The 26,686-nt window shown below is 40.3% G+C and overlaps 1 protein-coding gene across 12 annotated transcripts in view; it reads left to right on the top strand.

The window, feature by feature from the left end:
* EBF1 (EBF transcription factor 1) overlaps positions 1–26,686 on the top strand; it is a 402,659-nt gene that overhangs the window by 251,396 nt on the left and 124,577 nt on the right. For 7 of the 12 annotated variants that reach the window (XM_004042913.5, XM_004042915.5, XM_055387316.2 and 4 more), the window contains exons 7-8: positions 6,500–6,581; positions 23,314–23,455. In XM_004042913.5, the coding sequence (XP_004042961.1) occupies positions 6,500–6,581; positions 23,314–23,455 (224 nt within the window). The remainder of the gene's footprint in view (positions 1–6,499; positions 6,582–23,313; positions 23,456–26,686) is intronic. The other 5 variants (XM_019028343.4, XM_055387312.2, XM_063706907.1 and 2 more) reach the window with 1 other exon arrangement.

Here is a 26,686-nt window from a genome sequence, read left to right as displayed (position 1 = left end):
CATCTGTGCAGAATTCCCTCCAGGATCTTATTCCTCCACTTTCTGCCCACCCCACCTCTCAAACAGAATGATTGGTGCTTAAGTCAAAGAGGGTCTGTCTCAGGAATGCATGTTAATATCAGAAAAGGAGAGGAAGTCAGCCCGGCAGTGAGCAACCTTTACCCTCACATGGGTTCAGCCTCCTCAGCCTGCCCTTGTGGCATCCTGGGATTTTGGCAGCCTTATGGGTATCAGATTTTCACATGGATGAACTGTACTCTACAATTGCTTCTGTGTGCTAGGAACCAAAACGCTTTCTTTGACATTGAAAATAGAGTTTTCTCCTTCTCACTGTTTTGGCCTGCTCTGTTTCAGGGCCTTGAGACTCTTGTTTACCTCTTCTCAGAGCTCTGTGTCTTTGAAGGCTACCAGGAGGTAGTGATGACTTTTCGGATAAAGCCCCTGGCAGCTCAGGTGGGCTGGGTAGGGATAGGTGCTTGTTGGTTCAATATTTTCAATTTGGGAGAGAATCCTTAGACTCTTAGAAAGACTTCCTTGGCTATTTCTGGGCAGTAGGCTTGGTCATGGAGGCAGGAGGTTCTGCATTTCTTTTTCAAAGCAAAGGTGATGGTGCCGTCTATGGAAACAACTTTTCCAAAGAGGTCCTTTTAATCATGAGGCATTTTGCTGTTTACCCTCCAGTGTGTGTGGGGTGGGAGCAGCTTGAACTTCACACAGAAGGGAACCCACAGTTGTTTCCACACAGCTGTTTCCTGCATTGGGCCAGAGCAAGTCTCCGTGTCCTGAATATCTTCGGGAAGGATCATCTGCCACATAACCATCTGCAGGCATAAGTCAAGAGGAAATTTCGAGGAGCCTTAAGATTGCAAATGGAGGTTTTATGTCTCAGTTTAGGTGTGCCTTGATGCTTTTCCTGTCTAGAATGGACATTATGAGAGCAGCTGCAAAAATCCAAACGTGATTTTTCAGAATTTGGGTTGGGGGAGGTAAAAACTCAACCTGCTCAGCCCAGATTGATTGCAATGCTTTGCATAATAATTAATGAGGTACAAGCTGTTGCCTAATGGGCAGTTTTACTGTGTGTGCCCTTCAGTTCTGACTAGCTGGAGTTCTCCACGATTTAAGGCACTACCCCTTTCCTTTATGTGTCTTAGCCTTTGGGTAAAGCTGCTGTAGTCATTATTATCTTTCTTTGGTGGTTATTTCTTGTTCTTCTTTTTTTTTTTTTCTTTTTGTAGGTCATTCAGTGAAACCTATAGTTCTCATTGGGTACATAGGTCTTTGCTTCTTTTCTTGACCTTAACATTTAAAGAGTGAAGAATACTTTTTGTATCTGAAAATCTCAACATCTCTGAGTGCTAGGCAGTGAGCAGTTGCCAGGGATAAATGATGAAGAAAAGAATTATCACTTCCTCTATGGCAGGTACTATTTCAACACTCCACATATGTTAACTCATTTAATTCTCTTAACTCTTTAAAGTAGTTTCCGATGTTCCTCCCATCTTACAGATGAGAAAATTGAGGCACAGAGAGGTTAAATAATTTATCTAAAGTCACCCAATTAATTAAGGAGTAAAGCTAAAATTACGGTGAAAGCTGCACAGTGATCCTAGGAGAGAGGTACTATTATTCTCATGTTTTAATGAGGCCACTGAGGTTCAGGGAATTGTTGAAATTCACTCAGGCTTCTCTTAGCTCCAATGCAAGCTCTTGCCCAGTATACTCTACTACTGTCTTTACTGTAAAAACACCCTTATTTCTATCCCTTGCAGACCCTAGACTCCATTTAGTTGAGCAAGTATTTACTGAAAACCCACTGGGTTCTAGGTCTTATGCCGGGCACTATGCATGCAGGGATGATTTTTTTAAAATTTTATATCCTTATGTAGGTGAGTCAGATCCTGCTGACTAATTGAATTAATTTTCCTTTTGCGGGAGTCCAGAAGTGCCTTTTGGTCTTGAGTACCATGCTGGTCACATGAAAGCTACTCAAACTAGATACTAATATCTGTTGGTTCATAAAAGGTGATACAGGTATGTCATTGAACAAGCAATTTCGTTCTACAAATGTTTGTATTGGGTTCAGTTAGTTCCGTGATGGGCTAATGTCCTACACTGGCCTGATTGATGAACCCAAATAAAACTTTTAATAGGATGTCACCTTTTGGTTTTATGACTGTCACTGTCCCATTTGAGGTAGTAGACTAAACAGTTTAAGAGCGCAGGCATTCAGCTTTTACAGGATTGGCTTGAGAAGCTAATATTATGTTGGGAAAATTATATAACTAGACATCAGGACATATGGATTATAGTTCCAGCTCTGATATTCATTACTAACTATGTGAATATTGTCATGTCTTCTGATACCTCATTTTTCTCATAGGCAAAATGAGGAGGTTAGACTAAGTGATGATTAAGATCACTTATAAAATCCTAGAGTTCATGGAAAACACATACCATGACTAGTCCTTTCGGTCAATTTACGAGATTGGTTGTTGACTGTAGATAAATCCCTTAATTTTGTTGTCTTTATTTTTCTTGCCTTTCAAATGGCTTTGATAATTCCTGGTGCACCTAATTTATAGAAATTCCATGAGGATTTAGTGAGATATTGGGAATATAAGTGCTCTGAATAATTAACGCATTACATGAACACAAGATGGTATTATTTGTACTGAAAGTTAACAGAAAGATGTCGAGTTTCTCGTTACCTCCTTCCTTCCCCCTCAAAAAAAAAAAAAAAAAAAAAAAGACTTGAGTTAAAAAGGAGTTTGATCCTGGTCAGGCTGTTTCCTGGAGTTTATGGAACTCCTTGGAACTCTACAGGGTCAATAGGGGCTTTGTCCTGCTGTGGGTCAGTTTCCCACAGTTGGGGTAAGGCTGCCACACTTTTTCTCCTGACAACACTTTATCAAACACACCTGCCTCACAAAATGCAGCAATTCATTAGACAAAAGTGAGGTTTTGAGTTACAATAACCTCTGCTTTGTTAAAAGCCCCCTCAGAATCTGAGATCTTCTCCGTAGGCCAGCAGACGTGCACGTGTCCCCCGGTTTACAAAGGCCTTATAAACTTAGCCTGATAAGTCATCCCCCAAATTCGTGTGCCATGTCTGTCTCTCAGTGGGGATATTTTTAACTCCTCCTTCTAACTCCTCTCAGTTCCTTTAAGGAACTGTAATCCGAAAGGGTCAGGCACTTGGCTTTTACTTAGGGGAAAACTTTGAAAGAATTTCTGAGGCTCCCTCTGGGGTAGGGCTGGCTTTCCCCAAAAGAACTGGCCCTTCAGAGCGTCTTTTCCACATAAGGGCTTGTGTGAGGCCTCAGGCACCAGTTGACGGCCGTGTCTTCCCCACGACAGATGGTCAAGCTTTCAATTTCAGCAAGTGATCCACTGTTGAGGGGGCAGGCGGGGGACTCTGCCAGCATGCCAAGTGACAGGCCAGCTTAGGGTAACGGGGATCTGGTGTGTGCCCGGCATAGCTTTTGTGCTAACGATGGGCTGCTGACAGGCGCCCTGCCCCAGCTCATCTTTGAGGCAGAAGATCCCCTGCTCCCTTGATTCTGTTTCTCCCTGGCATAGCTGGTGTCCTGTTTGCCTGTCTTTCAAAATTCATTTTGGCACCAGATGGACCCCCTCATGGTGGCTAGCAGTTGTCTGACTTGAAGAAGCCAGAGGGTGTGCTGACAGCTCCTTCTAGCACAACCTGAATCTGGCTGTCTGGTCTGGGCTCAAATAGCTTAAACACACACGGGCAGCAAATATTACCAACCCTGGGGAAGCAAGTAGGGGGGCCCTCTTAAGGGAGAATGGCAATGACGTCTACCTCCATAATGTTCATGTTGCTGTTGTGGAAATCATGATACTAATAATTATTCTTAGTAGTTCGATTAATCTTATTTACTCTTATTAGCAAAATTGCTGTTACAGTACGATTGCTATCAATAGTACAATTAGTATTAACATCATTACTGCACTACTTCTGTCATTACTAAAACTACTACATCATGGTGGTTAAGAGTACAGTCTCTGGAGCTACAGTGTCTGAATTTGAGTTCTAGATTCACACTTCCTAGCTTTGGACAAGTTATTTCACTTCTCTGAATCTCAGTTTTCTCATCTATAAAATGGGATTAATAGCAGAGGTTACTTAGGAGGATTGTATGAGAAAACAGATTTGTTCTTAGCATTGAACTGAGCACAAGGTAAGCACCCAATACACGGAAGCCATTCTTATGATGACTGCCACCATCAGCATACCTACCATGTATCTGTTACTCTGCCTTATCTCAATTTTCACAGTTTCCCTATACAGTAAGGCCTGTTATTGCACCAGTTTATAGATAAGGAAAGTGTGGTGCAGAGAAGTTCAGCTCCTTATCCAAAGTCACACAGGTAGTACCTGTCAGAGTCAGGATATGAATCTCATTATTCTGGGTGTTTCTAATGGCTGTGGCCTTTCACCATATCACACCCACTCTCGTTGTCAGTTTAGTGATAGTCAGCCCTCTCCTGGGGCTTGAAGTAGCTTTGAAATATGCCCTTATAACTGACTGTTCTTGAAAGCAGCAGCCAGTTTTCATGTCTTCAGTGTCTATGGATATAGGATTGAACCCTAGCAAGATTCGAGGATCACAACAGTCAGCTCCACTGTATTAAATGGTTTCTGAAAGCCATGTGTGATCAGCAGGGCTACCCAGCACTTGCCTTCTGGGGGCTCAGACCAACAAGACAGTGCAAAGGCACTTAGGATTTGGGCCACTACCTCAACCCCTCTTCCTTTACCAAATCTGTCATATTGAAAGTGGGCAAGAGTCAATGACTGGCTGATTGTCCTGTGCAAGGACAGTGTGGGTCTTGGTACCGGGAAAGGGGAGCTCAAAATCGGATTTTGTTTCACACAGCTGGGCTTCAGTGGTGTTCTGTAAGCCATTTGTCTTGGACGAAAGGTTGGTCAACTTTGGCTTCTGTGGAGAGAATCTGGAAGTAGCGGCAAGTGATTATTTAGAGGCCTGCTTTCATTGATGGGCAGTCAAATGTTGTGTGGTGTTAAAAAGTCATTTTAGGATGATGTTTGCATTTTTAAATGTTACTCTTTTGGTTGAAAAGGCCATTGTTTGTCTCTAAAGAATGATTCCCACAACATACTCCCATCTTGGCAGATTCTAAGAGACCAAGGAGGAGAGGGATTCATCTGGGACTTCTCTCAGTTTCATATTCAGAAATTGGCTGAACTCTGTATGTCTTCGTGCAGTGCTGTTGTTATAGAGGATCCCAGTGTTACATGATTGACAGACATTGCGGTCAGAGCCAAATTCAGACTGAGGCATCATAGGGTGATAGTTCTTCATAATCTATTTGTGTTGAGGTGGGGATTTTACTCCAGTGTGGACTTGAAGTGGAAGAAAGGGGAAGAGAATTGAATTACAACAAGAATTCAGTTGACCAGCATTTTAATGCATTTTGATATTTTTAGGAAACGTTTGGGCCTGAAATCCACAGGCACATCACATCTAGGCCTAATAGTAAAAGAGATTGCAAAACTTAGGTATCTTTGGAAATACTTCTTTTCCCAAACCTGGGCAGGTAGAGGGTTTAATTACAGGTGGTAGACATGAATGCCCCAATATGACACTTTTAGTAGCTGCTGCTTTTCCATGATAGACTTTAACAACTGTGATGGTTACATAAGAAATAACTCAGAAAGTTATAGGGTGACTATATAATTTATCACCCATACCAAGACATTTTTGAGAGTTAAAGTAGGTACTATTAATATATACACAAGTACAGCTGGTATAAACTGGGATTTTTCTTGGCAAATTGGGACCTTTGGTCACCCTAGCAAGTAAAACCCATGAATCTCACTACAGAACCAATTCAGAAACCAAGGTGGCAGTGAGGCAGGAAAATCTTTATTCAATCACAGCTAGCTCTTGTCTACAGCAGACAGTTTAAGAAAAACAGGAGGTATTTGAGAAGTCAAAGGAGTTTAGTTAGTTTGTGAATTTTACTTATTTCTCATGGGTACTACTAATTAAAACATTTTACTTGAGAGGCTAAGATAAAAAGTGGTTACCAAATCCTTGTATTCATCCAGCATGTATTTGCCAGTTCATCATCTGTGAGTTTATAGGGCTTAAATTGCATGTTGTCGTTGGGGACCATGAGTAATTCTCAGACAATTATATCCAATTTGAACCTAACTTAAATTATGATGAAAGCTTTCCCTCTGTATGAGTGAAAATACTTCCTTGGGGCTTAATTCTTCTGTGAGATCTGTTGGCAGTGCCAACAGTGTTTGTGTCATAAGGAAGGTCCAGCGTGGAAACAAAACAAAGGCTAAAGCCACAAATGAAATATTGGCTCTAACACCATGCTGAATATTTCAGAAAACACGTAAAGAGAATCGAATGCACAACCCAGGGGTGACTTACCTCTTTTTTCCCTCCCGTGTCAGAAACCGAAATGCTAACCATGATGATTTGTTTCTTCACAGGTTCTTCTTGAAATTTTTCCTCAAATGTAACCAAAATTGCCTAAAGAATGCGGGAAACCCACGTGACATGCGGAGATTCCAGGTGGGTCTGACTTATCTTTTTTGAATCTCAATAATGGCATGAATATCAGAAGAGGATAAAAAAGTCTTAGGCAGAAGATACATAGTTGTTTCCCCAGAGGTGAAGAGCAGCTGAGGCCCCTGGTCCCCCAGGTATCTGCAATCTAGCAGTCGTTTAGATTAGAGAAGAGTGGGAACTGTACCACCTGTGCTCACTGGTGGAGACAATGGTGTTCTTTGAGTCTAGTTTTGGCTGCCTGAGTGGACTCACTTGCCTAAACCCCCACAGATTAAGTAAAGTACGTAGAAATGATGAAACCTTTGTCTAAAATTTTGTATGTAGAAAACCAGTAAATAAGAGTAAAGAGGCAGAACGCAGTGGCTCATGCCTGTAATCCCAGCACTTTGGGAGGCTAAGGTAGGCAGATTGTTTGAGGTTAAGAGTTCAAGACCAGCCTGGCCAAGATGGTAAAACTTCAACCCTACAGAAAAATACAAAAATTAGCTGGATGTGGTGAATTTGCCTGTTGTCCCAGCTACTTGGGAGGCTGAGGTAGGAAGATCACTTGAACCCGGGAGTTGGAGGTTGCAGCTGAGATCATGCCCCTGTACTCCAGCCTGGATAACGGAGTAAGATCCTATACCCCCCACCAAAACAAAACAAAAACAAACAAACAAACAAAAAACAGTAAAGAGTACAACTGGTAAAACTGCTCTGCTTTACAGTAATGGCTTTCTCTTCCTTTGCTTCTCTCTGCTCACCTCTTCCAATTTTGGAAATTGTTAGTGGTAGCTGCCTATTATAAATGGCCCTGTTAAGAAGCATAACATCTCTAAAATGATATGGATAACAATTCTGTTTCAGAAATATCCTTAATTATACATTTACTAAAGGAAGAGGACTCACAAATTCATTTACTTCTAAGACACAAAATGGTACTTGGATTTTAGAAAAGGTTGTTGAGTCTAGACGTGGTGCTTCTCTGACTTAAAAGTGCTGAAAATCCCCTGAGGATCTTATTAAAATGTTAACAGAGGTCTGGGGTGGGACTGGACTTCTGTATTCCTAACAAGCCCCTGTATGATGCCAAGGCCACCGCCCACACTTTGAGCTGCAAAGTTTTAGACCCTTGTGCTGCTCTCCACCTAATGGCATGGCTAAGTTATTTGTATGGTCAGTGTTAGTTTCCCTGTCAGAGCAACGATCCATTTATGTATGCTCATATGGTCCATCAAGGAAACAGCATGGTGTTTAAAGTATGCTCTTAAGTATATTTAGTCAGCTTTAAGTGTAGATTGAAATGTATGATCTCTGAGAGAATCTTGAAAAATTTTACCTGCACCTTCATTCTCTGATGGGAAAAAGGAAAGATGATCTTGAGCATTGATTGGAGATGTCAATATCTCTTAGTCTCCAAGATGATTTCTTTTAAGGAGGTGAGACTTATTAGTCTCATTAAAGAACAAATGCGGTAGAAAAAAGTAATCTCTCCTGAGATTCTGAGGTATTTCTCTAAAATCATCTTGGCTTCACCAGCTTTTGGCTTGACACACAGGAATGGGGATGTTTCTTTTTTTCTTTTCTTTCTTTTTTTTTTTTTGAGATGGAGTCTTGCTCTGTTGCCCAGGCTGGAGTGCAGTGGCACGATCTCGGCTCACTGCAAGCTCTGCCTCCCGGGTTCATGCCATTCTCCTGCCTCAGCCTCTGGAGTAGCTGGGACTACAGGCACCCGCCACCATGCCCGGCTAATTTTTTTGTATTTTTAGTAGAGACGGGGTTTCACTGTGTTAGCCAGGATGGTCTTGATCTCCTGACCTTGTGATCTGCTTGTCTCGGCCTCCCAAAGTGCTGGAATTACAGGCGAGAGCCACTACGCCTGGCCAGGAATGGGGAGGTTTCTAGTTTCTTGCAAAATGTTTCCTCCGGTCATCTGACTTCAAACTTGGTGTTCTCATTCCCATAGAGGATTTTTTGTGTTATGTTTGAGTCAACTTTGCAATTAAGCTGGCAAAACCACACATGTGGTGCTACTAAGTGTGTGTTGCTTAGGGTCTTGCAACATGAGGCTGAATTTTGGAATAAACTGTTTTGTAGCTTGCTTTGGTCTTGACATGAACCTTATATTTCTTTTGACCAAAGCTTGAGTTAGGAGCAAAGTATAGCTGGGCGTGAAACAGTGTATGTCTAATAAACATGTCTAATGCCTAATGTATACCAGGATTAACTCTGCTGTACCTCTTAGGGCAGCAGAGTTTGGGATGGACTTTGATGACACTGGGAACCTAAAAGAGCATCCATGTAGAACTTCCGGGGGCTCTCTTTTCTTTGTGGAACCTACTAGTAAAATGTCTGAAAAGGTTGAATTATAGAAATATACCTGTTATACAAGATGAGAAACCAATTTAGTCTATTATTTTTGAGAACATCTACAAAGCTTCTATTTTGCAAACAAAATAGTTATTCTTTGTTTAGTAGAAAGGCTACTGAGATGAGGAGGCACAACATAGATATCTGGAAAGTCTTATAATCCTTTGGAGCTTCAGTTTCCTCAACTGTAAAATGGAGGAAAATGGACACTTCTGCTTATATCACTACATATGAAAGAAAGCAATATTTTGCATGTATAGCTAATTTGTAAGTGATAAAATACAAATGCAAGCCTTTGGAGAAAATTCATGTGATAAACTGAAGATGGATCATGAGTTCAGTCTAGGGTTTCTCAACCTGGGCACAGTTAACATTTTAGACTGGATAATCCTTTTTGGGGGCAATCATGGGGGGTGCCCTCATGCATTGTAGGATGTTTAGCAGTGTCACTGGCCTCTACCCTCCAGATGCTAGCAGAGAACATCTACCTCCCAATCATGACACCCAAAAATGTCTGCAGACATTATCAAATGTCCCCTGGTGGAGAGAGGAGAGGCAAAATGGCCCCTGACTGAGAACTACTGATTTAGTCCTATATCTGATAACCGCTGACAAGCTCTTACTGGTGACAGTGCCACTGTCCCAAAAATTGTACACTTTGATTAAGCGGGAGAGCTGCCCAGCACAAAGTCCATACTGTCTTTCAAATAAATATGATTTATCTGAACTCTGACACTGACAATGCTCTTGCCTGTGATTCTCAAATGGGTCCTAAAATAGATCAATAGGGGCAGCTACCTTGGCCACCATAGAGTCAGTTTTTGAGTTAAGGATGAGCCGTGTCTTTCTTTATTAACAATGACAAATTCCTTATTGGGTCTCAGGTTTAACCTGCTTTGTTCCCATCACCCACTCTTTGCTGCCTAGAAGAGGATGGAGGAACCCATGGCAGAATGAACACTGTCACATTTTATTTTTTATCCCTGTACATTAATACATTTCTTTATTATTTTCACACAACCAACATTGGGTTTCATGCATGCAAGTGCATTGATATTTGTGTAATTAGAGGATGGATGAATTGCCTCGAGAGTTAAAGCAAAACCTCAAATCTCTCTAACCCAACCTTTTATTTTTTCTTATTCAGTCTTTTTCTCTTTCATGACTATTTACTCCTGCCTCTCTCTGTATTATTTCATGCTGGCAGCCATTACACCCTTTTTGAATCCATTTTTTTTTCTTGAATTATATAACAACAGTCACTCATTCTGAACTCCCTACAAGGGATGCTGTTTGTTTGTCGTCTGTAAATATTGGTTTTTTCCAGGTCTCCTTCTCAAGTCCAGATCTTTTCCCATTTTATAGGCTCTCTCCAGTATCTTCTCCAGTCACAGCATCTTAACCACTATTTATGCATTGAGAACTCTGGTATCAGAATCTCTGAGACCTGACGCCCAGGTTTAGAGCTAACCGTCCAGATGTCTGCTGGATATTTCCAGGAACTTCAACTCAGTCAGCCCCAAACTGAACTCACTGTCATCCTCAGGTGTTTTTCTGTTTGTTCGTTTTGCCTCCACCCCAAGCTTCTTAGGTTCTCTGTCTTGGTTCATTCCTAACTGCATTAAATGCTGGGAAGATAACTGTGTCTATATTCAGCATGTTCCATATTCACGTGTATAAATGCATGTGTCCATGTGTTTACCTTTATGTGCTTCTATCGATATTGGTAGCAATGATGATGATGATAAAGCTAACATTTATTTGGTGCTTCTTTAGTGAGAGACATTGTGCAAAGTATTTTACATGAGTTATCATGTTTATCTTCAAAATACCCTTATTAAGAATATGGAAATGTGGATTATTCCCATTTTTAAAATGAGGAAACATTTTAGAACAGTTAAGCAATTTACCCAAAGTCACACATCTACTAAATGGTAAGGCAGTGGTATAATCCAAGCAGTCTGACTCAGATATTTTCTGATGTTTTGGAACAAAAAAAAAAAAAAAAAATTGTCCGTAGTCTGTGAGCAGATATTTAGTGAGGCTATAAAGAGATCTCGTAACATCTGAGAGCCCTAATGACCCCCCACAAATATGTGCTGGAATCCCAGGAAAGCCTGAGAGTGGTCTTCAAAAGAGATATTTGTCCTAGCAGAGCCTAAAGGTGCCATCTGCATGAAGAACATTGACACACAATCAAAGTTCATCATGCAGAGGGTAGAGTTGTGTGGAAGTGAGGAAACATGAACATTTTTCCAGAGTACAGCTACAGTGTTGATCAATTTTTACTTGCAGGGACTTTAGAAAAACAAGCTATTATTTAGCAGGTAACCTGAGCTTTACTTAACCTGTAAAGGGTTTGGTCAGTTCTCCAAGGCAAGAGAACTCCTCACCTAGATGGGGCATGAATAAAGCACCCCGAAGACATCTCAGAGTAGTCTGCTAAGAAATCCTACTAAATTTCCGAAGTCTTAGGACCGAATCAAGAGAGGGAGGATTAGTCTTTGCTGTAGCTGTCCTGGCTACAGAGGTGTGTGTCATAATGATATTGGTTGAAGATTGCTTATGAATAAGACCTGTACTTTTTAGCATTTTTCTCATAGCACACTAATTGGGAGGCTGGTTTCAAATATTTTTGTGTCTCTGTTGCCTCTGAGGGTGAGTGAAAGAGTGTCTTTCTGGCACAAAAAAACTCTGGTCTGTTCCTTACATGTCAATGTGGCTTTTACCAGTTACATTGAAAACCTGAGTCCTGGCACATCTGACTGAAGACACCCTCTCTTGCCTACTAAGCAGGGTCTGTGCAGTGGTCACTGCCGCTGCTTTCCTCCATCTCACTTTGTATGCTTGCCGGCCAGCCTGATCTTCATATAGCAATGCAGGAGCGTGTCTCCTCTGAACAGCAATCAGGGGCCTGTGTAGGTGACTGAGGAGGACATAAGAAAGGTTGTTGATCTCTTGACATGGAAAGACATTCTGTCAAGCAAACTCAGCTTCACAGTGGCTGGGCTTCTGCTGTGTAAACAGAGATTGCTTAATTACACAGGTCGTGTCAATTAGTGTGACCTTAGTGTTTTCAAGAAATTAATCACTTTCTGCAGAGCTGGGCTGTGTTCATACTTCAAGGCAGTATGGAATAAACCTTGTAGAAAATCTGGCACAATGTTTTTTTTTTTTTTTTTTAATTTACAATGGATGCTTTCTTTTGAAATCCCTAGGCTGTGGTTAGGGTAAGAAATTTGCTTAAATACAACAGTGGATACAGGCTTTGTTAAGGACTGGTGGGTATGAGGAAGGCTGGAGGAAAGAGAAGGGGAGCAAGCTGAGGATGGAAATAACTCACGACACAGGGAGAAATTCACTTATGACTAAACAAGCCTATTTCTTCGTCTTGACACTAAAAAGATGCTAATGTCAAAGGACTATGTTAAAACCATGCCTCGGTCTGATTTTTAACCGACAGGAGCCAGACAATTCAACCTTAAGATTTAAATTTTTATCAATAGCTTTCCTTTTGGGGAGCGGCAGAATGAGGGTGGTAAGGGAAGAATAAGAATCGGGTTCAAGCTGTCATTGCAATAGATACCATAATACCTGGAGACTGAAGTAAAGTATAAATTTCCAAATTCATCTTATCTCTTCAATAAAGTTTTTCCATTGGCTATAAATCTATATTCACATGTAAATATTAGATCTATAACTATATATGAATGTAAATAGAAGACATAGTTATGCACACATGCAGGAATGCATGCATTCAGTAATATTTATTGAAGTGCTAAGTGGTGAGTCTATCATGATGAACAAGAAAGATAAGGTCTTTGCCCTAATGAAACTTATATTCTTCTTGGGATGATACTAGCTCTTGTAACAAATAGAACATATAATATCGAATGGCTCACCTGCAGCAGAAGGTTATTTCTTGCTCACATAATGGTACAAGGCAGGTGTTCCTGGTTGACGAGCAGATGTTGTCCTTGAGGTTATTTGGGGACCTGGACTCCTTTTATTTTATGCCTCCCCTATTCTACAGAACCCTGCTGTCTTTATCCAGTCCTCTGATGGGAGAAGGACACATGAAGGGTGCCATGTGCTTTTTAAAAGCCTTGGCTTACAAATTTGCTCACTTCCATTGGCTAGAAGTCAGTCACATGGTCATATACAATCATAGGGAGGCTTGCATGGTCTAGCTGTGCAGCCCATGAAGACAAGAAAATGGATGTATGTAGAATAATTGCCATTAGCTGCTGCAATGAAGATGTGTACAAATTAACAATTACAAATATTAGAAATTGTAACTGCTGCTATAAAGAAAATTAAACAGAATATTATGAGAGAGAAAAACAGTGTAGGGTGGGAGATGAAAACCTCTCTTTTTTTTTTTTTTTTTTTTTGAGATGGAGTCTGGCTCTGTTGCCAGGCTGGAGTGTGGTGGTGCCATCTTGGCTCACTGCAACCTCTGGGTTCAAGCGATTCTCCTGCCTCAGGCTTCCAAGTAGCTGGGACTACAGTCACACACCACCACCCCTGGCTAATTTTTAGATTTTTTTTTTAGTAGAGAAGGGAGACAAGCTCTCTTAAAGTAGGTGACCAGGAAAGCGTTCTGAGGTGAGGACACTCAAGTTCAGAGACCAAGAATAAGGATAAACCATCCTGGGAAGAGCCAGAGAGGGTTCTGAGCAAAGGGAATAGCAAACACAAAACTCATGTTTACCTCATGTTTATCTAAGGAGGCAAACAATCTTGCTTCACATCTTAGTCATTTGGATAGTAAAGAAGAGGAGAAACCACAGGGTTATTCATCCCAAATTCCCACCAAAAATGTGTTTTGCTTTTTAAAATGATGACATGAGTTATGACATTAAAAGGCAACTCCCTGCCTTTTCAAGTAAATTCTAGAAATTTTGGAGAATCTTTGCTGTTTGTTTAACAAGCCATGGTATCTCTGGATCCGTATGTTTCAGGGAATGATTAGAGGATTCTTAAAATACATGCCTGACCTCTGCAGTTTCTGTCTGCTTTAAATACACTTACATAAAAGGGATAAGAATATGTCCTTCTTTATTTCTCCTCCACCGACTCCCACCCCCTGTCTTGGATGTACTTATATTGTTATATTGTTTTGACAAATAGCACATCTTGCAATTAATTTCTCTACCAACATAATGCTAGGGGCCCGAGCTGCGATCACTCTCTTCATACAGAATAATTTCAAGAGGCTCCATGCTGATTAATTATACTGAAAGCAGCTCTAATGATAGTTTCAGAATACAGGATTAAGTCACATAACATGGTAAATACAAATGGTGGATTTTCAACCTGATAGATTAAACCATTATGGCTTATTGGGCAAATATGTATCTTGGCATGAGCCTTATACTGAGCCTTGGCAGAAAGTGTGCATCACTGAGAAGGAATCTTTATGAACAGCATTTGATGAGTGGTCGCTCTGCACTTAGAGAATATGTATTTCTACATTAAGCACAGCTGCTTTTAAAGGAAATGTAAAATACATTAAAGGATGAATGTAAAAGTGTTTGGTTTGATCAGTGATTACCAATGGATGCTGGCTCTGAAGATGCCTATAGTTATTGGGATTTACCAGCAAAAGGTATCCTTATATTCTTCCACTTTTTAAGTTGTAACTTGTAGAGCTCTAGTTATATGTCAGACAATGTACTAAGTGTTATACATGTATAATCTTACTTATTTTTCTACCACTTTTTCTCTTGTTTGCTTTAGTCCTGTCAAGCACATTGGCCTTCCTTCATTTTTCTTCCCCACATACACCAAACTCATTCCTGCCTGAGGATCTTTGCACTTTCTATTCTGTCTCCCTGGAAAACTCTTCTGACACATTGAATGGCTGGATATTTTTTATTCAGATTTCAGGCTGGGCATGGTGGCTCATACCTGTAAGTCGAGCACTTTGGGAGTACGAGGCAGGTGGATCACTTGAGGCCAGGAGTTTGAGACCAGCCTGGCCAACATGGCAAAACCCCATTTCTTCTAAAAATACAAAAAATAAAATTTCCTCTTTTTTTGTCACTTCCTTAAAGAAGCCTTTCCTAATCACCCAATTAAAAATATCTCCCACCTAGGAATCATCTAGGTGGAAGATATTTTATTTTTTCTTAGAACTTATCACAATCTGAAATTTGCTTTTATTGCTTACTTATTGTCTGACTCCCTCTCTGTCCCCAGTAAGAACTAAACTCCTGCTTGGTAAATGCTTTATCGGTTTTGTTCATTGTTGCTTCTTCAGTGCATAGAATAATGTTTGGCACATGGTAGGCACATAGTGGGCTCACCACTTATTCCTATGACTAAGTGACTCATCTAAGATTACAAGCAAGTAAGTGATGGGACTGGGGATCAAATTCAGGATCATCTGACTCTGGAATCTGAGCCATTGACCAATATGCCATTTTCTTGCTCCTGATTTCCATGTCCGTATGCCATAGCCCCATCGTTACAGAGCACACATGACAATCATGTTTTTCTCATTCCTACCTAAAATGGCCAAGGAGGACACACACACAGAGAGCACCAGTTAAACACCAATGACACCCTCAAGAGTAGTCAAAAGTATCCTGATCCACAGAGGGAGGAATGAGGTTCAGATGACTTGTGAGCTTTTCATGTTTATCATGTGTCACCGTTCAGGAGACAGAAGCTAATTCTAGTTTCCAAAGGTCTAGATTAGCTTAGCACATGTATCTGAGGATTTAGAAGTGTCTGTTCTTGTCTTCCTGTTAAGAGCTAGTTTTGCCTCAAGCCTTAAAGTGCGAATGTAATTCCATTAACCACTCCTTTACTCCAGCAGTTCCACTCCATGACATCCTGTAGGTTCACGCGCCCTCCATAATTTTTAATGAGTTATTTGGAATCTTTCAACCAGATAGAAGCTAGCAATCAGGAACATTTCTGAGAATATCGCATTCATATCAGCCAAGGATATTTTAAAGGACAAAGTTAATGAAGACCTAACTGCTGCAAACTATTTTTATGTAAATAATACTCAAACTGTAGTCGGTCACACAGGCACCATAGATTTGTACTGGAAGTATTAGGAGAGTCCAGAGAGAGGATGTAAGCCAGGACTGTGTACTGAAAGGCCAGAGGCCAACTGTGTTGGCTTACACCTGTAATCCCAGCACTTTTGGGAGGCCGAGATGGATGGATCACGAGGTCAAGAGATCGAGACCATCCTAGCCAACATGGTGAAACACCGTCTCTACTAAAAATATAAAAATTAGCTGGGCGTGGTGGTGCGCCCCTCTAGTCCCAGCTAGTAGTCAGGAGGCTGAGGCAGGAGAATTACTTGAATCTGGGTGGCAGAGGTTGCAGTGAGCCGAGATTACGTCCTGCAGTCCGGCCTGGTGACAGAGCGCAAGACTCCATCTCAAAAAAAAAAATGAAAGGCCAGAACTGGGGGTGGGTGAGAACTGCACTGTGAGTCTACAGGTTTCCCTTCAGGCTTGCCTCTGCTCTTAATTTGTCCTATGATCTTGAAGTTGTTTTTTTAAACTCCTGGGCCTTAGTTTTCCAAGCTGTAAAAGGAGGTGTTGGACAAATCTGGACTGTCATAACTTATATTGAGGACTCCTTTTATTATTTTCTCCTATGATGATATATTTTTCAATCAAATTGCATTTATTAAGAATCACGTTCTCTTTAGAGTTCTTTAAAGCCATGTAAAACTGCTAGTTGAGAGCTTCTCATGTAGATGAGATAACCAGAGTTTCCACATGGAGTTGATAGGGTCCCAGACAAGGGAAAGTTAACTGAATATTTCAGTATGCAGCCTTACTGTGGATGCTTTTATGATTCCCTCTGTGCAATAATGTCACCCATTATTACAGTCAAAAACTCTTAGTTAGGAGCCACTAGATTAGCTGATCTCCGGAGTCTCTTGTGACTCAAACATTTGACGAGTCTGCAAAGTAGTTCAGCTGACAGGTGGAATGTAGAATGTAGACTATAGGGGGTTGAGGGTAGAAGTGTGATCAATACCTTTTAAAAAATATAGAGAGTTTATTTTGTAGAGCAGTTTTAGGTTTACAGAAATATAATACCCTCTCAACCCCATCCCCATCCCCTAACCCCCAGTTTCCCCTATTATTAACATCTTGCATTAGTGTGATACATGTTACAATTGATGTGCCAATATTAATATGTTATTAAAATCCATAGTTTTGTGGGCCGGGTGTGGTGGCTCATGCCTATAATCCCAGTACTTTGGGAGACTGACATGGGTAGATCACATGAGCCCAGGAGTTTGAGACCAGTCTGGGCAACATGGTGAAACCCTGTTTTCACAAAAAAATACAAAAAAAAAAAAAAAAAAAAAAAGGCTGAGTGTGGTGGTACATGCCTCTAGTTCCAGCTACTCAGGAGCTGAGGTGGGAGGACCAGTTGAGCCCGGGAGGCAGAGGTTGCAGTAAGCTGAGATCACACCACTGCCCTCCAGTCTGGGTGACAGAGCAGGACCCTGTCTCAAAAATCAACATCAATTTAAAGTTTATACTAGAGTTCACTGTTTGTGTGTACATTCTGTAGGTTTAGACAAAAGCACGGACATACACATCATTACAGTATTATACAGAATGGTTTCACTGCTCTAAAAATCCCCTATCCTTCGCCCATTCCTCCCTCTCTTCTCCCAGACTCCTGGCAACCACTGATCTTTTCACTGTCTTCATAGTTTTGCCTTTTCCAGAATATCATATAGTTGGAATCATACAGTATATAGACTCTTGAGATTCACTTTTTCTTATTTAGTAATATGCATTTAAGACCCCTCTATGACTGTCTGTGGCTTGATAGCTCATTTTCTTAAATTGCAAAATGATATTCTATTATATGGATTACCAGTTTGTTTATCCATTCATCCATTGAAGGACATCTTGGTTGCCAATGCCTTTTATTTAGTTGAGATTTTTATTCACATAATTTTAGGTTTACATGAAGTTATAGAAGTAATACAGAAAGATCCCATGTACCCATTACCCAGTCTTCCTCAGTAACATTTTGCAAAGTTATTTTACAATATGACAACCAGAATATGGACATTCATGTAATCTACCATCTTATTCAGGTTTCCCTTGTTTTACTAGTACTTGTTTGTGTGGGTGTATTTTTAGTTCTATAAAATTGTATCATGTGTCTAGCTTTGTCTAACATCACAGTCCTTGTATAGGGAATTTTCATCACCACAAGGATCCCTCATCTTGTCCTTTTTTAGTAATCATACTCACCTTCTCTGTGTGTCCAAATTTCCTCCTGTGAGGATTGGATTAGGGACCTCTCTAATGGCCTCATTTTAAAGTAATCAAAGCCCTATCTGAAAATACAGTCACATTCTTAGGTACTGGAGATCAGGCCTTCAATGTATGAATTTCTGGGGGAGGAACAATTCAGCCCTTAACATGCAGTATGCATCCCCTGGTTACTGGCTTTTTACCCTCAACATAATTCCCTGGGATATCAATAGTTTGTTCCTTTTTATTGCTGAGTATTATTCCATGAAATGCTGCCCAGTGCTTTTCATTTAATGCACTTCAAGTTAATATTTTTAAAGCCTTGTGATTAGGGGCCCTAAATTAATGCAAAAGTACAACAAGCAAAAAACAGAGAGGTTAGGAAGCATAGAACAGACTAACTTTAACACTGATTTCCTTTTACTGAGTTACCATGTATCAGCACTGAAAACCAAGATTTGGAATTTTTAAATAATCATTCAAAATTAACGTGAGGAAGAGTTTATTTTTTGGAAGGAAGTACTTAACTGTCACAATATTCTAAATTTAAATTTCAAAAATATATTTATGGTCTAATCTTTGCTCTGATTCTGTGTTTGTTGGAGAAATGCTTAAAGATACAAATTTCAACATGTTTGGTTGCTTTTGTCTTAACCCCTTCTTCCCCACAAACTGCTACTTTTGTTAATGTGATCTTTCACTCATGATTGAATTTGGCTGCTTGTGTCTTTTTGAAAATCTGCTCATGAGACAGAGGTTATGCTTCATGAATCTTAGATAATAGAGTTAGGACATACAAGGTCTCCTGCCTGACATGAAGAGGGGCTGCCCGAGAAGTGATGGTGAGGAAGTACTCACCAATAACAAACCTCCTGAGAAATCCTCATTGATGGCAAATATTGGGAAAACTAGACTGAACTGATGAGACATCTCATTTACAGACTATTTTCAGAATAGTAAGGTTTCATTTAGTTATAATAAAGCCTCAAATGTAACAGGCTAAGATACAGATAGGGTCTAGAAAGTGACATTATATAAACCAATGAAAACTGCAATTCATGCAAGGCCTAAATGTATAATAATGTGTTACTAGCACAAAGGTCTTTAAAATTGTATGTTTGTGTTGAGCAGTGGACATAGAAGAAACACTTTCTGTATCCTTTTATTTAAAATTACAGTGTATGCTGGGTCTTCTTTACGGTCATTAAGATACTTCAGGTTATCAACCCGACACATTCTTTTGAACTTCTGGTTTAACATCACCCACAAAGTGACAACTACTACTCTATTACTGCTACTAATGTTTATTGAGTGCTCCATGTGAACCAGGAACAATGCTGGCCACTTTAATTAATTTAAGCCTCACAGTTACCTTATGAGTTAAGTATGGTGGTTATTCCCATTGAGAGTCAGGGACACTGGGACTCAGAGAAGTTAACCTGGCCAAAGTCACATCAACCAGGAAAGCTTGAGAGCCAAGGATGAAATTTTGTGTCTAGTTCTTTCAAATTCTAAATAGAGGGGGATTGGAATAATACCTTTTAGGGATATCTATCCAGAAAAGGATATAACAGAGGAGATTCTGAACCATTGATATGAGCCAAGAAATTGAAAACATCAGTGTAAAATATCCAAAGTCCATGGGTAGCTAGAAACTTCTTTTTTGCCCTTCTCCTTCTCTTATAATGAATACTCTCAACTAGAAAGGAAGGCCCAGATGAAAAGTACCCTGGAACATGCTGAGTGTTAATCAGCATATCTCTAGATTGCCACATTAAGAAGCAAAGCCCCCTAATAGAAATTTCATTCCAAAAATATAGTGATAAAGCATATATGTATAAATCTAAACCTGCTTACATAGGCTGATATTTATTTCAGGAGATATAACTTGGGCATCTTCAAGAATCAAGTGCACAATTTATTTCAAAACCATTCTAGAGCAGTGCCATCCTATAGAACATTCTGCAATGATAAAAAAAAATTCCCTGTTCACCGTGTCCAATGCAGTAGGCAATAGTCACCTATGGCTATGAAATGCTCAGTGTGGCTATTGAGGCTCAGAAAGGGAATCTAAAATGTCGTTTAGTTTAAATTTAAATAGCCAGGCATTTGGCTTCTGTATTGGACAGTGCAGTTCTAGAAAGTAAAGGTGTAATTATAACAGATATCGTGAAATTCTAAACATATCTTTTCCTTCATATTCTCATCATCTGTTTCTCTGGGCAGGGGAGTGTAAAAGGGGAGAAAGAAGGAAAGGGTTGTTGTGTCCAAAGGTAAAATCATTTTTAACGTTTATCTATCTCAAATTTAGGCTGTGTTTTATTGACAAAATTTAGGAAGGTTGAAGATTTGGCAGGCTTGTCTGTCCCCTTGCCTGTGTGAATGTGTCAGCACCTCATTAATCATGTGGTAAACTGTAAAGGCCCTTTTCCCTCCTACCATGGGCCTATTTTTAAAGGACACTTCAGTACCCCTTTTGCATCTCACAGTGTTTTTTTTTTTTTTAATTTACAAGTCGCTCTGTGGATTAATTTTAGCATATGTTTTATTTAAATATATCCTGAATATTTCCAAATTGAAATGGGAGAAATTTTTTTGTGGTAGGGAAGTTGTGCTGTGAGTTTTTGAGGAACATATTAGCTGCTTATTTTCTAGAAATTAAAAGTATGAAGATTCTCTGTATTATCTTTTTTCCAATTTTGATTGGCATTTCAGCCAAATGATTCTATCACACATGTGGCCCTGGTGGTTCTTCTCTTGCCAAGAAAAGAAAAACATATGGGGTATAGTTTTTTTTTCCTTAACCGTTTTTGACATTTTTGTTCAATGTAGGATTAGATGACAGTGTCTTTGAAACATACTGAATATTTTAAGCCTTAAGTTTGTAGAGCTTGTGTCTTACAGGTGCATGGTGAATTGTCATTGTTTTTTTTTTTTTCCTCCTAAGACAGACATCTAGAATAACCACTTTCTGTATTTCCTGACACTGAAAACAGATATGGTTTGGGATTCCTTTTATAGTTTCTTCAGCTAACGACTCCAGTGACCGCTCAATTGTGGTCTCATAGTAAATCAAAATTTCTTTGAAAGACCCAGCTCTGTTATGTAATTGTAAGTCCTAAGAAGTCGTCTCTCTAAAAAGAAAAGTGAATTTCTGTTGCCTTAAATAATACTGATTTTCCCACTGCATATGATAGTTTTTGAAGGCAAAATAGTAGACCGTTTTCTTCTCTTCTTCTTTCTTTTAAATTAACCTGTAAACATACAAGCTGTGTTTACACATAAGGCTGTGTCAGATCTGGTTGGTCAATCATGAATAAAGAGAAGAACCACTCTGCAAACTTCTGCATCAAACTTACATGTCATCCCCCAAATGATTTGTTCTAGGTGGAATTTGGGGTTTCACAGTGGCTAAGGAGAATACTCTGATTCCCTGATTGAACTCTCAACTGTTTCCTATGCATTTTAATTAAGTAGATTTAGAAAACAAAATCAACCTTATGCTACTAGCATGGGTGATGTGTTCATAGCCTGCAATTCGTGGGCATCTTTGAGGCTCTGGGAAAGGAAATTCATCGTATTTTGCCAGGATGCACTTAGGTCAACGAGGAGGACAGTGGAACTTTTAAGTATGGAAAGACTGTGGGGACTGGCGTCCAAGCTGACAATTCACAGGCATAGGCCAGGGCCCGGCGTTTTCCCCTCTGCCCAACTTAGCTGATGAAAGAGTGTTACACAAGACTCTTCAGAAGTCGATGCCCCCTTCAGCCAACTTGGAGAAAAGGCTTCCTCAGAAACTGAGGCCTCCATCTGTGCCAACCCTTGTAAAGCAGTTCACCTCTTCAGAGGCTAATGCCTCTCAAAACCGAGAACAATTAAAGCGAGAGTCTTTCCAAGCAACTGGGGAATTGAGCAAAATAAATCAGAAATCCTCAGCCTTCGCTCTGGAGGCTCGCCTCATTATGAGAGCAGATCTATTAGCCCTCTTGCCATTGTCTTTCATTTCTCAAGTGAGGTGATTCTAATTAAATTAATCTGCATGTCAATCTATCGGTGATCAATCAAAGAGCCTGAGGTTTCCCCTATGCTGCAGGGTGCTTGCGGCTGACAGGGGCTGATAATGGAGGAAGAAATAAACCGTCGAGCAAAGTTAATTAGTCAACATAATAGGTGGATTAAACGGGAGCGGGCTGATTGCTGTTTCCCGTGTCAAAGCATGAGGTGGGAGCTGAAGCTGCAATTACAGACAATTATTATATTTGGTTGTAAGAGGTCGCATGAATAAACATATCTCTGTGGGTTTCAGTTTTAATCCCTTTCCCCATTTAATATAAGGAGAAGTGTAGGTCATTTCTTCTCATTGTTTTAGTCAAAGTTCTCTGAGACAACATCTTTGCCTGTGTCTCTTCTGGCAAACTGGGTTCACAGTCACTTTATGAGATAGTTTCAGTGTCTAAATTATGCCTTGGGCCAGTCCCACCAGTTTTTTTTTTTTTTTTTTTAATTTGAAACAGATCTAAGACCCTTAATTAGCAGGAATTTTTTGGGGTGGGGTGATGGTAATAGTAGTGAGGGGGACTTTGGTCTGATGAACCAAACTAACGTGGAAAGAAAAATGTACAAGAAATCTCAAAAAGACACCCAGGAGAGAAAAATGCATCCCAGCCCTTACTGAAATCTTTTTCATTTCTCTATCCTCTTAACCCTGACACAGTGGGGAGAAATATTTTAAAGATTCAAAAGATTTTTATTTGCATGATCAACTGTGATATCTGCTTCAGTGTCTAAACTGAAGGGTAATTTAGGTGAAACACAACCACCCTTGTGTAAAAAAAATATGCTAATAAAGATCCTCTTGTTAAAATTATGGTTAACAGTGTACCTTCTGCTGTATAACTATAAACTGTGCAATTTTACTTAAAACTGCATCAAAAGCGTTCCATGCCAAAGACCCACTCATCAATAGCTCCTCTTGTTAGACTTGTACAGCATAAGCACCAGTTATTATGTGAAATAGCTATGCAATTTTCTTCAGCTCCCAGCTGTTATTTATTTAACTTGAGTTTATTACCCACCACGCTTTTATATTAAAATGTTCATTCATTTCTTTCTTATGTCTCCAGGTCGTGGTGTCTACGACAGTCAATGTGGATGGCCATGTCCTGGCAGTCTCTGATAACATGTTTGTCCATAATAATTCCAAGCATGGGCGGAGGGCTCGGAGGCTTGACCCCTCGGAAGGTACGCCCTCTTATCTGGAACATGGTAGGCGAATCATTTTCATTGGTTGGCATTGCTACTTTAACTGTAAATATATTTGGTTTCTTTCTTCCACTCCACCACATGTTCTATTCTGTTTCAAATTTCAAAAGTCTTTTTGAATAAGATTGGTCCTCCAGGGTTTTTTCTCTTCAACATATGGTGCCAAATATTTAAAGACAGGAAAATATCTCTGAGGCCCACCTTTCTTGTGGGACCACTCTCTACTCTGGAAATGGCTGATATTGCCTCCTTTCAGGTTGAGAGAAAGAAGGAGGCCTGGACCATTGCTTTATTCTAAGCTCCCACTGGATTACAAAATAAAGAAAGGCCAATCCAAGGGAAAAATAAGGAAAGGCCACACAATTTGGTATCACTAAAATTGTGATATATTTGACATGTTTATAATTGACCATTGAGGTTTTATAATGAACCCATCCTCTTTACCACCCTCCTGGTGTATCTCTGTGACCACCTGTTGAACTTCATTTGGAGATCAGGTTCAATGTCGAGGTTGGAGGTGCTTTCTGAATATGAAGCCCAGACCAAATGTCCCTCCTGTGCCCTGTACCTAACTCTCACCTCTTCACCATGTGATAGAACTTGCTGTCTGTAAGTAGACTTTGGTAGGGAGAAATCCCATTTGTCTTGAGAATTATGGCTAATCAGTGGTGCCTTTGAGAGGACTGAAGGAAACCAGATAAAAATTTGAATCAAGGAAAGTGAATGCCACTCAGAAGAACCATGGGTTGGGTTAGGGGCACACCTGAATTTTTCAGTGCTGCATGTGTGTGTAATGTATCCACTCTTCCTCCTCTCCACTCATCCATCCATCCATCCATCCATCCATCCAAGAATGAGTGACTGAGGCTCTGCTGGATACCAGTCACCATATTAGACTTTCTTCAATTGCCTCAAACTCTCAACCCATTTCCCTCACTTCCCTTTCCAGTTTGCTAGGGTCAGCAAGATTCTTTTCAGAACACTACCACACAAATGATCACCTGATTGCCTGTTTTTTTCCATGGGCCAGGAGTTGCCCATAATTTACAAGGTAGAAAACTCCCTTCTCTGCCAGCATCCCAATTTAATAAACACACCACTGTCATCATTTTTGCCTGGCTTTTTCCCCTGTGCTTATGGAAGACACGAACTGTACTTTTTATTAATTAGCCAGATGTAATGCTCTTAGAAGGGATTCTTCACCACATCCAGTTTTACAGTCTTTTTAAAGTAAACCATCATCTTTCAAAAGCTGCTTCTTTATGGTTTCATTAGTGCTGAGATGGATGGATATTACATTTTGCAGGAGGCCATTTCAAACACCTGCTCATGATTACATTCCTAGTTCCATTTCTGTACTTAAAATTATTCTGATCCTCACTTTACAGTAATGTTGTCTTTATAATACCCTTGGAGTCACTTAAGGCATTGTGTGACTAGAGGTGTTTAGGTGAAAGGAGGAGGAAAAAATTAGGGAAATACTCAGTGGGCATGATTTGGAGAGTGCTGCTTAAGGAGTGAAGTTATGTTTTTGACTGTGGGTGGTTAGTTGCAATAGGTACTGCCCAGTCTGGTGACAGACCTGACTGTCAGTTTGAAATCTGGGTTCACACTTTCAGAATATGCTCAGGCCACACCCAGCTCCTATTTCTGCTCTTGGGAAGCCAGTGAGAAAGCTCCTGACACCACGCAAATTATCCCTCCAACAAAAACCAAAAGCAAACATAGAATATAGCCTTCTCTAAAGGATCCCTCTAGGCAATGAGGATCAGTAACGTTATTTTGCAGCATGATAAAGGACTAGGTCTTGAAATAGGTACCAGGAACCCCAAATTCAATTTAGTTTCACTCTGGCCTCTATTTGACCTTGGACAAGTCACTTTAGCTTTTGGGATCCTTGATTTCCTCCTTGTTAAAATGAAGGTGATGATCTGTATGTAGGACAGTTTAAAAAAAAAAATCTGTGCTTTGGGTGGGGGCAGGTAATGTAGATAGGGAAGTGGGCTGGGTGGAGGCTGAGAAGACAGGCAAGTACACGCTCTGGTGCCCCTTGGCCCCAGCCAGTTGTTGCTAAGGGGAATGAGAGCCCAAGTGGGGCCAGATGTTCCAGTTTGGCAACAGTGAATTTTTAATTGTTGGTAACTAATTACAAAATTTTTGGACACTGAAGGGAGGAGAGGGGGAAAAAAGCCACTTAGGAAGAATGCAGCCACAGGTCAACAGTTTGAGACCTCTGGATCAACACAGCTCTAAGCTTCCTCCCAGCTCAGATATTCCCTCTTCTAAGAGTGTTAGTATTTCAGTTGGGGTATCATATTATTCTAAGTTTTAAAGTCAGCATTTTATTCACCTGCTTCAGTTTATGAGTCCACAGATGGCCATATTACTGTATTTTTCAAAAAATGGTGACATTTCACTGTGTAAGTGGTTGGCCATCCTTGGGGACATAGGTATGTCCTATTTCCTTCAGCGAGGGGCTTTGCCTTCGCCAAAGCCTTAATTCACTTCTCTCCAGTGGAAAGAAAGGGTAGACATGTTCAAATTCTTAGTAATGACAATAGCATAGAAATCTGCTTCTCTGCAGGGTGAGTCAACCAACCACACAAAACCACCCACTCATTTAGACACTTCAGGCTGACACATAAATATCTACTCAGCAAAGGATGACTATTGAACTCTTTCATTGGTAATGTGTGGGAGTGGACCTAGATGCTAATTCATGTTGATGTGAGGGTAATACTTTATTTTGCTGTTGAAAAGTCCTATTTCAAAATGCCCTGTTTAAAAGACTTTGAGAATCACACACCCTCATCCCTCTGTGTCTCCGCTCCCACCCCCCACCGCCTTCAAACAGCTACCACATGGTGAGACGGCAAAGCATGTTCTCTTGTGACCTGTGGGAACCTACGTTCTCCCCCATTCTGGACTTTTTACCATCTAATTTACAGGTAGCCTGAATTATTTTGGGCTATTCTGCAAATCTCTATTTATATCCTGCTTGTCAGACCGTTGGAGGAAGTTTCCTTTTGTGGCTCACCTTTCTGCGTATAAGTAGAGACAGAGACCGTGCTTTACATTCATGCATGGGCTTTCTTATGTGACCCATGGACTCGCAAACCCCTGTGCTCTGATAAATGACCCTGTAATTCAAGTATGAGAGTTGACAAAGGCAAATTTATTTCATAGACTCTTGCATGGTCCAAAGAGTGAATCCTGGCATGCTAGATCGTGGAA

The sequence above is a fragment of the Gorilla gorilla genome, chromosome 4, assembly GCF_029281585.2.
Source record: "Gorilla gorilla gorilla isolate KB3781 chromosome 4, NHGRI_mGorGor1-v2.1_pri, whole genome shotgun sequence".
Taxonomy (NCBI): Eukaryota; Metazoa; Chordata; class Mammalia; order Primates; family Hominidae; genus Gorilla; species Gorilla gorilla.
Note: the sequence above shows the minus strand (reverse complement) of the source record. Positions and strands in the feature narration are given on the sequence as shown.